At 37.1% G+C, this 13,388-nt stretch overlaps 1 protein-coding gene across 5 annotated transcripts in view; it reads left to right on the top strand.

Annotated features, from left to right (window-relative positions):
* PCDH7 (protocadherin 7) overlaps positions 1–13,388 on the top strand; it is a gene marked incomplete at its 3' end in the record, with an annotated part of 296,658 nt that overhangs the window by 138,942 nt on the left and 144,328 nt on the right. For 4 of the 5 annotated variants that reach the window (XM_081999437.1, XM_081999434.1, XM_081999436.1 and 1 more), the window contains one exon: positions 5,880–6,096. In XM_081999437.1, the coding sequence (XP_081855563.1) occupies positions 5,880–6,096 (217 nt within the window). The remainder of the gene's footprint in view (positions 1–5,879; positions 6,097–13,388) is intronic. The other variant, XM_081999438.1, reaches the window with a different exon arrangement.

The following is a 13,388-nucleotide window of genomic DNA, read 5'->3' as shown; positions in this document are numbered from 1 at the left end:
TGCCAAAGTGGTCTTTAGAATACTTTTTAAGTAGGACGAGCATGTAGGTGTGTGGCAACCATGAATCTTTGCATCCCACTCTTCAGTTCTGCGGGGTCTCTGGATATCTCCAAGTGTCATATACTCCAGTTATCCACAGTCAGATCTGCAGGTGTTTTTCCAAGGAGAAACCTGAATAAAGGGAAAGGTCTTCATATTTTAAGGGTAGGTTCTATTGAGCTTGGCTCTGAGTTATAGGGCACTACTTTTACTACTTCACAGGCATTCTGTACCCAAAGGTCAGCACCTTTTAAAAAGTGGTTGCTAAACTGTGGCCTGTGGTTCCACGGGAGTCTGAGAGTTATGAGGTTATCATATAGCTATTAGGTCAATAGGCCCTTTCAAATGTAGATTTTAATGTTTCCTCTGGAAGGTTTGATAACAGGCAAACATAGCTGTCTCTGGGAAATTATGGGAATTGCCTCCTGACTTTTCATGTTTTCTGAACTTGTCACAGTATCTCTATCAGCTAATTCCTTCCTTGAGAGATACTGTGGTATTCAGGAATAGCTTATGTGACAGGGTCTAAGTAAATCCAAATTCTGGGAGATTGACAAAGTTTGCATCATTGGTCCAGAACTTAGTAGTAATTGACACATAGTTACAGAATACAGGCTCTCATTGCATGAAGTTTTGGTCCATCAAACAGTTCACAGCTTAAGTACTGATCTAAACAAGGATTTATAAAGTTAGTTTTTGTGAGGTCAATGAGATTAGTTATGTGATAACCTTGAACTCCAGTGAAGATAAATCCTTAAGTGGAAGTTTAGGAGCCATTTTAGTATATCCATTAGATATCATCTGTATTCAGTAATAGGCAACTTCTTTTCACTAACCTCCATAGAAATTGATGGTCTTGCACCTATTTATACCATGTAAAATTTGTTCCATTTTTTCCCTGAAATGTATATGTTATGTATGTACTTACAAGTACGTACTAAGTACGCTTACTAGTATGCTTAAATATTTAATGAGAGAGAATGTACAAATTATTCTTGCTTGTCTGTGTGATTCCAAAACAACATATTTTACCTATTTTTTGAAAGATAAGCTGTATGATTTACACTAGGTCTTACTTTAAAGCAAAATACCGTTTCCCATCAAGAACTAGTATGTGGCTATTCCTTACCCAGCTATTTTAATTGAAAGCATATTTCTTCTATTCCAAGCTTATATATTTATTTTTATTAAATACTATTTAGCATACTAGTATAGTATATATACCCATACATTTACCCATACTTATACGTATATACCATCCATGCAGCCTAAAACCCTGACTGTACAGAAAGAGGAACAACGAGAGGATGTGCTCACTGGAGAAATTCCCAAGACAGGGAAGACTGTAGGCTTGTGATGTCTTGCAACGCAGGAGAGACAATTCTTTCACCTGCAGATTTGCAACTGCAGAATAGGGTTAGTGCCCTGGCAGCAGATATTAGGGTAGAAACTGCTGGAGGAAGCATCAGAATGAGAGACCCTCTTCTAACGGTGATGGAGGCCCCATCTGCTGAACTGACCTGCTGATTAGGGAGGTTTGCAGTGTGCCAGGTGCTCAGATTCAGGATGCCTTGCAGAGACCCCTGCGGCTTATTCACTCATTCAACTCTTATCTGCTGCTCCTCATCCACATGGGTAACAGTGGCACTGTGAGGTTGTTGATTGTATCAAGGGTGACTACACAGCTCTAAGGAGAGAGGGTGAAGGGTGCATGGGACTTTATGGTGTCTCCTCAGTCCTGAGAGTGAAAGACTTGGGAAGGAGCAAGTAGGTCCTGTGAGACAAGGATTTTGCTTTTAGGCCAATGGACCCCCTTTTGGAGGATTGAGGACAGTTGAGGAGAATCAGGATCCACCTGACAAAGCTGGTAACAACATTTTGTTACCAGCTTTGTTTGACCTCTTTGTCACCAGGTGAGAATTTAGAACTAGGAATGGCCATGGATGGAAACTGCAAACTAAAGTCAAATAAGGAAGTGGTGGAAAGGAGTGGACAGCAAAGGGTGCAAATTGACAGGTACAAGGGAGACCTCCAGAATAATAAAACAGGGTGAAAGAGCATCTACGTCAAGGATGTCATGTTTACAGAAATGTACACAGCCTGAGAAATAAGCAGGAGGAACTGTAGCTCTGTGTGTAGTCTCAGAAATAGGACATTGTTCAAATTACTGAGCTTTGGTAAAACAACACATGCATCTAGAGTACAAGCTCTTCAGGAAAGACAGGTGGGCACATTAGAAAGTTCTGCCAATGGTACTACTTATAGGAGGCAAAACTTGATCTTAGGATCCACCTGGGCATTGCACTAATGAGTTTAAGTGTGAGCAAACAGAAATTCTTTTCTTGTGTCCTTAGGCAGTTCCCTGAGCTGTTTCCTAAACAAGAGTAGGAGAACAATTTAGATTGTACTAGCAACTTTGTCATATTGAAAAAATAGTAAATCCATGTTTTCCAAACAAATGTATCTCATTTCTAATGTAAACAGGAATGGCAGCCGGTCTCCTGACATGGTAACAATATGAAAAAATAAATGTAACTTCAATGTCAAGACAGTAGAAAGATCCTGTGAGTTTGGTCAGTGTAATGAAAATAATAAACTTTACTGGACTAGTGAAACATTAACTTCTACCTGCAAGTATTTTTAAGTGATCTGAAAATGGTCATATTGGAAAGAAACAACAGAGCTTGTTCACCAGGTATGAAATATTGTCTTTGTTTGACATCTTTTTTTATACTTAGAAGTCCTTCTGTGGAAAACACATCAAGGGAAATCTTTATTTCCATAAGTTAAAAAAAAAAAAAGACAAAATACAATTGGTTGCTCACATCTAAAACCATACCTTAGAAAAAGAAACTTTACTTTTCTTTACATTTATTTAGTTATTTCTCTGAGGGAATGTGGTGCGTTGACCTTGGCTAGACACCAGGTGCCCACCAAAGCTGCTCTCTCACTCCTCTTCTCAGCTGGACAGGGGAGAGAAAGTATAATGAAAAGTTTGTGGGTTGAGATAAGGACAGGAGAGATCATTCAGTAATTATTGTCATGGGCAAAACAGACTTGACTTGGGGAAAGTTAGTTTAATTTATTGCCAATCAAGTAAGAGTGGAGTAATGAGAACTAAACGCAAATCTTAAAACACCTTCCTCCCACCCCTCTTTCCTCCTAGGCTTAACTTTACTCCCCAACTTTACGTGCTCCCCAGCAGTGGTGCAGAGGGATGGGGAATGGGGAGTGTGGTTAGATCATCACACATTGTTTCTGCTGCTCCTTCCTCCTCAGGGGGAAGGCTCTTCACACTCTTTCCCTGCTCCAGCGTGCAGTCCCTCCCATGGGAGACAGTTCTGCATGAACTGCTCCAATGTGAGTCCTTCCCACAGGCTGCAGTTCTTCATTAACTGCTCCAGCCTCGGTCCCTGCCACAGGATTCAGTCCTTCAGGAATGGACTGCTCCAGTGTGGGTCCCCCCATGGGGTCACAAGTCCTGCCAGCAAACCTGCTCCGGTGCGGGCTCCTCTCTCCACAGGTCCACAGGTCCTGCCAGGAGCTTGCTCTACTGTGGGCTTCCATTGGCATCACAACATCCTTTGGGCATCCACCTGATCTGGCATGGGGTCCTCTGCAGTCTGCAGGTGGATATCTGCTCCACCATGGAGCTCCATGGGCTGCAGAGGGACAGCTTGCCTCACCATGGTCTTCATCATGGGCTGCAGGGGAATCTCTGCTCCAGTTCCTGGAGCATCTCCTCCCCCTCCTTACTCACTGGCCTTGGTGTCTGCAGAGTTGTTTCTCTCACACATTCTCACTCCTCTTTCTGGCTGCCGTCGCTGGCATTGCGCAGGTTTTTTCCCCCCTTCTTAAATACGTTATCCCAGAGGCTCTACCACCATCGCTGATGGGCTCGGCCTTGGCCAGCAGCTGGTCCATCTTGGAGCCTGCTGGCATTGGACATAGGGGAAGCTTCTAGCAGCTTCTCACAGAAGCCACCCTGGTAGCCCACCTGCTACTTCCTGCATGATGCAGAACTAGTAAGAAAGCTTTTAGAATTCCTGTGAAGTTCAACAAAAGGATTCCTTCCGAATACTCCTGGAAGGGAAGGACCTTATTGAGCATATATATGAAATGATATTCAAATCGCTTATTGTAGATATATGGTTTTAACACAGCAGTTCTAATCCTCCTCTATGCTTTCTACTGTTTCCACATCAGTGAAAGGAGCAACAACTCTAAACTATTTTAATGTGCTCTTTTAATTTGCATTATTTGTGCTCTCCATTCTTTTGCTTTGCTCATCTGTTCTCCTTTGATACGATATGAAGCTCTAAATTAAATTGGTATAAAACACTTTGCAGCTGAAGAATAAAAGGAAACTTTAAAAGGCAAAAAATTCACCATGAAAATACCATGACTCTTCCCTTAGAATTTTCTCATATTTCTAGCAACACTCACATTTGTAAACTTTTGATCTACTTGTGCCAGGAAGACTTAGTGTTATTATTGTAGTGCAACCTATTTATCATGAGCACTGATTATATCTTCAAAAGTTTGTATCCTCAAAAAAAAAAGATAAAAATTCTAATTGAAACTCCACCCATCCCTCTACTAGTAAACCTAAGGTGGACTTCTATTCTTCAGGGCTTGTGTAAGTGGCTGTAGTTGCTGTTGCCTCCCTTTTGGCCTGCATACACGTTTCCACCCTATAGTGACCAGAGGTGCCAGTGGGGGTGATATATGCCTGTGTCTCATTCTGACATATGACTTGAAACACATCTGAAGCCAAAGGGGGGCAGGACTCTCAAACCTCACATTTTGAACATAAGAAAGTCTGCATAGTGTCTTATAAAATGAATCTATTGGTGCTTGTTTTAGAAGGTGCATTTTAGAACATGAAGTATTTCTTGGTGGTTTTCTAGCCTTGCAAACAGTAAGTTATTTCAAAGGTATCATTACATTATTCGAAATGTACCTTCACTGCTTGAGTGTGGTTCAAATTGTAGGAGAATCCCCTAGCTTCTTACTGAAAATCCCGCCTGCCCTCAGCATCCTGACATGTGAAGGATCGACTCTCCCAGTTCCTGAGATGCTCACCGGTGCCAGGGTTCAGCGTGTAGGCTTCCCGAGCACCAGTAATATCTGTCATTTTGAATGAACACAAATCTCTAACAATCTATGTTTGTACAGTCCCAGTGGAAACATGTGGTGTCAGCTGTGCTTGCAGTACTTTAAAGGCTTTATTAAGTCAGCTGGCAACACACCCTGCCTCCAGGCACTGAATTTTATGGCAAAGGAGCTAAGAGACTGAACTCCCATTTCCGCACCCCCCTTCTCTTTTTTTCTCCTTTCTCATGTCAGCTAGCTTTTAAAACCACAGGAAGTGATTTTAAAAATGGCTTATGGGTGTGCTTCTATGTTGTTAATACCCACAATACAGTTTACAGGTGGGCATTTATGCCCACCCACACAGCCTTGCACATACACACGCACACACTGTCAAGTACCATTATGGAATCTGATATAAACTCCATTCAAATTATTGCTGTTGAGTAAAAGATGAACTGTACAGAATTTATAAATAATTATAAGACAGCTTTCTTAGCTCATGCAGCCATTCGAAAGGAGTCTGCGCAAAACTGTGGCAAGGGTCTGGACCATATGTCACCGTAAAAATCCACAGATACTCTGTCCAGTGGCCTTTTAAGGACTGTGTTTGCTGTTTGCTTTAATTTAGACAAAATTGTTTAATTGGTAAATGTTAAAATAGTAGTTTGCTTAAGTCATGTTTTGAGAATCAATTGTTCAAAGACCGAACTTTTCAGTGACATTCAGAATCTTTTCTCTTGCAGCCATTTCGTAGAGTGACGTTTTCTGTTGTGAGTCAGCCTCAGGACCCGCATCAAGGGTCATTGCAGAGTTGCTATGACAGCGGTCTGGAGGAGTCAGAAACACCAAGCAGTAAGAGTTCATCAGGGCCAAGACTGGGTGCCCTTCCACTCCCAGAGGACAACTACGAAAGGACTACGCCGGATGGCAGTGTTGGTGAGGCAGAGCATATGGAAAATGGTAGGGGCAAACACGACATTCACACACATAATCTCACTAGCAAGCGATACTAAGTAGACTTTTGAAAGGTCAGTCCAAAAACATAAATAAGTATATTAAATAGTTAAAATTGTAATTATTTTATTTCAAAGTTTGTTAAAATGCAGATATACAAAATAATGTAACATAACACTAGTAATAAAATCAGCACTTTCTTTTCTTTACATGATTTAAAAACTATACTGCAGAAGCAGTTAAAACATTGAAAAAAATACCAGTAGAGGGCTGGGGAGATGGTAATTGAATTAAATTCCATACTTTTCATTTTAGCTAAAAAACCCTAAAGAACATGTATTCTCTTTTCCTTCTATTTTTGGTTCAACTTAGGTAATTTCCCACAATGTAATATGTACAGCATCACAAAAGAAAGTAGGATTTAAAAACCCCTCTATAGAGAATTCCCTTTTCCCCAAAATGTTATATAGACTTTTCAAAATAACACTGTCAAGTTCATTCATCATTATTTAGAAAGAAGAACATTACTTTCCTTTTCTTCATACTTTATTTTGTATAATACTTTTAGAACACCTCATTTAAATTCAGGGTCTATTTATGTAGAAGGGGAAAATGCTGAATCCTTGTTTATTCTATAGTATTTCTCTAGCTATTACAAAATAAAGGTAATTTAAATCTCAGATTTTGTTTTCCTTCCTATCTAAAACTATTTAGAATTTTTAAAAATCTTTTCAATTTGGAATGTATTTCATGAAACCTAAATGTTTTACTGCCTTCCACTTACTGGCCTTCATCTAAAGTTTTTTGAAGTCAGACACTGACTTCATTGTCTTTTCATTTGCCCATAAAGAATAAAATAAATTATTTTATGTCAAGTGTATATATTTTTGGATAATCAATGAAAACATGGGTATGCTAATCCAGTTGGAACTGGTGGGTATATGCAAGAAGGGTGGTGTATTTTCTGTTATAGAATGAATTAATTAGTTTGGCTATGTGCATGTTTCAGTTTTTCAGAGATTACAGCACTGGATAATTGTTTTTTGGTTTTTGTCTTTCCTGAGATAGACCTGTTGACTCAATAAAAATATATTAATCTTCATGGTAAGATATTGCCAAATCTAGTATGTATGACTGAAGAATGACTACAGCAGTCTACATATACTTATAATGTATATCCCAACAGCTAATGACTAATTGACCAAAAAAGAAGGTGGTATTATCCATCTAAAAAGAAAATATGTTAGGCTATGTATGTGTATAAGTGTGTGTCTATATATTCTCCTCAGTTGTTTATATGAATGTATCTCTTTACGTTTCATTTTTCTGGGTGTGTGGTAAGGGAGAAAGTGATCCTGGTATTACTAGAAAAACGTCAGAAAAAAGTTTCTAGACTTTGTACCTAAACTGGGATGATTATTTTATTGTCTGTTTTGTAGTGAGATTTTGTCATTAAGATAATGAAACTAAACAATTTGTTAATTTCACTGGACATATAACGACTTAGTAGATTGCTAGACATTAAATTCTGAGTTCACAAATTATGCTAATATGCAGTGTGCTTGACCCATATTGGGAAAACTGTAGAGCCACAACTGAATATATTTTTTAATATATTCTGTAGCCAGTGAAAGTCATCACACTTACTGAAGTGTAATTGAAAATGAAGAGTGCTTGAGTGGTGTCAAAAATTAAAGAACACCAATTTATTTAAGTTCTTTTATTGATGCAAAAACTGGCATTGCATTCTAATAATAAAAGTACTTTAGACATTACTTTGATTTTTTTGAAATATGATAATTTATATTTGGTAGGATAACTTTGTCCGGTTCAAGTTCAAAAATAGTACTGTATAGATAGAATAGATAGAAACACACAGCTAGACAAACATATTATTACATGAATAAGTGAATGAAAAACTTTACCATGAAAAAAACCATTGCATGGAAGCACTTCCATATAGTAATCGGGAGTTCCTTCTCTCTTATGAAATCTTGAACTGAGACCTTTGAAAGGTGGGTGACATTATGATGAAAATTATACTTTACAGACTTTTGGATTTTGCTGTCACATTTTAAAAACAAGATTTCAACAGTGGCATGTCAGCCGCCTCCAGAACTTTTTGTTAACGTTAATCTATAAATAATGACAGAACAGGATGGAATGTACTTTTGTTCTATCGTATATGTAATAGCTGACATTTGAGTGAGAGTTTTCTGTGATGTGATTTTTAAGTCCACTTGTATTTTAACTATTTTAAGCACAACTGTATTGTTCAAATTCTGATAATGTAATCTTAATATTAATGGATCATTTTGACAGAAATAGAATTGGAATTGAAATCTGTCAAGTGTTCATTTGTCACATTTAATTGGAATCTAGGTAATCTGCAGTGTTTAGCTTGGTTAGGTTTTAATCAGAATTTTTACTGGATTTTCATGCAGATTTTCCATGGAAACAGCACTTTGGAAGCTTAGTTATTAATCATATTTACTTCAAATATTTACCATTTAATTTCAGTTGGTGTAAAACAATGCAGTTATAACTAATTGCTTTGGATTTCCTTTCATTTTAAAGTTTGAAATGATAATTTTCAGCACAGTATGGTGAACCCTGTGATACATTTGATTTTTTTTTTTTTTTGCAAGTGAAGATGATTAAGGAAAACAAGTAATTTTTATAGATAAGGCAAATGTGAGAAGGTTGAGTTCACAGTCAAAGTAAATAAGAAATTCAGCTTTCTGTTTGCTGGTAAGAGGCCTCTTTCTATTTTCTCAGGTGAGGATAAAGTGTTGGAAAGAAAAATAAAAGTGTAACGGGGTTGATTTTCTTAGAATATACTGTATGTTACCTACCAGCCTACATGACTGTCAGATGTAGATTGAAGTTTTGTTCTGATGATTAGCTGTGGTGTCAGCAGGAGGAAAAAAAAAGGGGGGAAGGAAAAAAGAAAGGCTAGCAGATTGACTGTGAAAATTCAGTATGCAAAGATCTTGTTAATTAGTAAAATCTGCAGAACCAGAAGTAGCTTCTGAGTTAATTTATCCCCTGCCCTTGGAGCTTTCCTTACAAGAAAATTCTGCTCTGCAGCCTTCTTCTCTAATTTTATTGTTAGAATGGCACTGTCTTAACGTAAATTGCACAATAATTTTCTTGAGAACATTTTTATTACATTCGTATTTTTATATCAAGGGTAAAGACATTACCATGGTAAATGAGTTTCCTGGTCTTAGTCATAGCCTTCTGTAATTGACAGTGCCTAATACTATGTATCTCAGAGGAAAGTAAAAAAACCCCTCTATGGCAAATACTTCCAGAATTGCCTATCCTCCTGACTCTTAACAGTTCAGAGTAAGCATGTGCTTTAAATTGTGATTTTCTAAATAATAACAACAACAATAACCACCGCCTAATCTATCACAAGTTATTAACCTTCTTCAGGTTACTGGCCTGAAGGATATCTTTCAACAGGAAATTCCTCTGAAGCCAAAGTGTTTTGTTTTGTTTTTCTCGTATTTAACAGTTTTAGTGGCTTTTCCTTTTTATCATTATAAGAAAAGAGCATGGAAGTATTCCATTTTACTTTTTAAACACTGTGGATTATAATGTTTTCTTGTAATTTATCTTTCTTCTCAACTGTATATATTCCCAGATTTTTCAATCTTTTATCATCATGTACCTGTTATTTTTTTCTTTCCATGAAGTACTATTTCTTCTTAATACAGGTAGGGATAGCTGGAAATGTATTCTCACTATTTGAGGAATGGACAATACAGCTTTTTCGTATTAATTCCTATGTTATTAATTACACATGCAATCTCTAAGCAGAGCTTTTCATTGTCCTGTTTCATGTCCATTCACCTGGTTCTGTCAGATGTCTCTCATGTTCCTTGCAGCCTTCTTAGAAATATTTCATTATATTCAATCTTTTTCAGATTTCTGTATACTTACTTTTTTATTTATACATGTAGTGGTTTAATTAATTTTCTTTTTTGTTTAATTTAGCTAGAGTACCTTAGCAGTGAAACTGAAGTACCGTAGATTTTGGCTCACATGTTCTTCCCTGGAGATTCGTTTCCATGCAGCCGTAATTAAACTGTTTACCACACCTGAGATACCTGTGTTAAAGCTGGCTTAGGTGTTTCTACATAAATGCATCTTTGGTCTGCAGCACAGTATTTTAAGGTAGCCCATGTTTCAGTATCAAATATGTAAGGGTTGGAGAACAGCAGTCATGTGTGTGAAAGAAGGAAAATAAGGAGATGGTTTACAGCTTTCATTTTCACAGGGTGAAATGGAGTAAAGAAAGATTAAGTAAGAGACATGTCTGAAGTCACAGAGGAAGTAAGGGGCAGAGCTTGAAAATGAGCTCAGAATTTTTGTGATGCAGTTACCTGACTCCCGCAAAGAAATCGGTAGATAAATTAGACTCTGGCTGACACATGAAGAACTAAAAGGCGAGGAAGAGAAGTGCTTTATCTCAGTTCATACCATCTGACGATATGCTATGTTCTCAATGACAGTTTCAGATTTAGACTGTGTCAAAGTTCCACTGTCAGTATAGAGAAGGGGTTCATGGTATGTGTGATGACTTGAAAACATAAAAGGAATTTTGACAATTAATAAAAGTAATTAATTTTATTTATAAGAGCATTCTTTCTCTTTACTTATAAGATATTAATCTCTTCTCTGTACCACAGTGTTAATAAAAAAAAAAAAAGAATCCATTAGTTTACAGAATCTATGTTTACAGAATCCATTTCCCTTTAGCTTTTTGCAGTGCAAATAGCACAAGTTGATGTTCTTGAAGACTTAAATATCCTTGCTGTAAACATCAAAAACCAGACATTCATTGACTTATTCTATAGAATTACTGTACTTTTGCAGTTCCCATTATTTTCAGATGTTCTGTTCTCTTGAATTCAGGTCCTAAAATTGCATGTTAATACTTTCGTTGTTAGAACTGTGTCCTGAAAATGTTAATGTAAGTAGTCCATCTGAGAGGTTGAGTCAGTAAAGGTTTTCAATGTAGTGATTACATGTTAATAGTTCCTTTTTTGGTTTGTTTCTTCTTTCAATGCTGCTACATCCACTTTTTCTTAAATGTTACCCTGCATGCATGAACCCAAAATACCAGAAAGTGCTGCACAAATTGTTGCAAAATACATATACATAAGAATTCTTATCCTTGTTTCTGATAAATCGTAACCTATAATTAAGCACACAATGAACTCTGGATTCTGTAAACCTAGCAACATATATGAGTAATGTTTTGGAACACATACATATTTAGTGATGGATTATGTCTTGAGCCAGTTTGTTTTAAGAATGAAGCATTCTGATAAGACCGGTAAAAAGGTATTTTATAAAAGGAAAAAAGAAACCCACAATATTTTCTAAGACAGAAGACACACTGTGCAGGGATCCTTGTTATACTAGTGTAGTCTTATGTAAGGCAATGAACCTGGTTGGGAAGAACATTGTCTGTTTTCCTCCTTGAATTTTTTTCCTTTTTAATCTTTAACCATGTTCCTTTAGATTACCTTACCCCATATGTCTGTGAGCTTCTTCAGCAGAGGAATATGTGATTTGCTAACTTATATACACAGTAATATTTTAAGTTTCAAAATTATATGATATTTGTTCTTTAAGAGTTATTTGCATTTTGAAGTGTTTTTTATATATACTCACAATAGAAATGAAGGAAGGGTATTTTGATTGTGTTAGAAGTTACTAGTGTTTATATATAATTTTACAAATATTTTTAATTTATTAGGTTAATATCATACTACAGAAGGTTGAGCAATCATTTTAGGTTGTGCATTGTATGTCATTGCACTAAAGCTTATTGTATCTTACATACTATTCTATCTTTACATTGTATTTCAAATGCACAATGCAAAGTAAAGGACCAAACAGGCCAGCTGTAAGCAGAAATAACTCTCCCTGAAGCCATCCTGTCTTCTTACCTTTTTATTTTCCAAGACTGTCCAGAGAAATACCAACACCTTCTGTATGTTATCTATTCATGAAGTATTCCTGAGTATCACTGTCAATTGTTTTCAGCTTGACTGTGATTTTGGCTCCTCAGAGAATGTGTGCTTGGATCTGCTGGAATCAAAGGAGGAACGCCTATTTCTGTATTGGAAATCCACCCCTACACTTTGATAGCAAAGCTAACAAATTATTCAGCATTTTTCTGATTTTCTGGATAGCACTGTTGTTTCTCTTTTTGTTCTTTGTTGCTTTCCCATTGTAAAGGCTCTGGTTCCCTTTGTGCTTCATAGTGAAGAACAGCATATGGCTCTTCTCCTTTTTTAAGCTATATTACAAGATTGCTTCCTCCACTCCTGATTTCAGTATCTTGCTCTTAAAAAGAAAAACATACAGCAATAATTGTTCACCACTCTTAAAAGCAGCATATTGATATCAGAGAACTTGAACTACCATTTACTAAAACTTAGCTTTCTTTTATTACCTTTAAAAAAGGCAGTCCGTATTTTCATTCCATCATTTTTTAATCAATAATTTGAAAACGGAGGAAGACTGGATTCTTACAGAACCATTCTGCAGTTATACTCTCACTTGAAGCAGTGAGAGAAGGGTTTATGTGTGCATGTGGGTGTGCATGCATGTACGCATCTTGGTGAGTCAGTTCTTATGGCAAATACTCATGAGATCTAGACAGATGCACTTACATAACCTGCCTCATCTATGAATTTCAAATCAGTTCACTGAGGTGGATGTGAAAGAACATACTAAACTGAGAAGTGGAGAACTAAATCATCAGAAAGTGAAGCGGTCTGTCCAACGTCATGCTATGAATTGATCTTTCATCTGGTAATAGATCCAAACACTGCTCACACCTCAAAAAATAATAATTTGAACAGCAACTTCCAGTTTGTAGTGAAGTTGATGAGGGTTTTGCTGTTGACTTAGTGGATTTAGACTTTTGTCCGTGCCAGCTGCTAGCTGCCTGCCACTGATGCAGACTGCAGAACTCCCTTCGATACTATTGGAGTCCTGAATGTAGATGGAAGACAAAATGCATTCCAAAATTTACAGACTCAAGGAAGAAGAGACACTTGGTTTATGAATGGAATATTTAGCAACCTTTTGCCTCCACAGAAACCTCTTTCCTGGAAAAAAATGTAATGCAGGTAGTCAATGGAAATTTATTTTTCCTCAGTTCACAGGAGCCCTTTCAGCATGCTGTATTTTCCCAGTTCTCTCTTTGTATTTAATGACAGTTTCTTCAGTTTCCAGGACAGCTTTAGATCTTCCTGTCCCTTCTAAAC

The sequence above is a fragment of the Phaethon aethereus genome (assembly GCF_964289735.1).
Source record: "Phaethon aethereus genome assembly, chromosome: 4".
Lineage (NCBI taxonomy): Eukaryota > Metazoa > Chordata > Aves > Phaethontiformes > Phaethontidae > Phaethon > Phaethon aethereus.
This window is presented reverse-complemented; position numbering and strand designations above follow the sequence as displayed.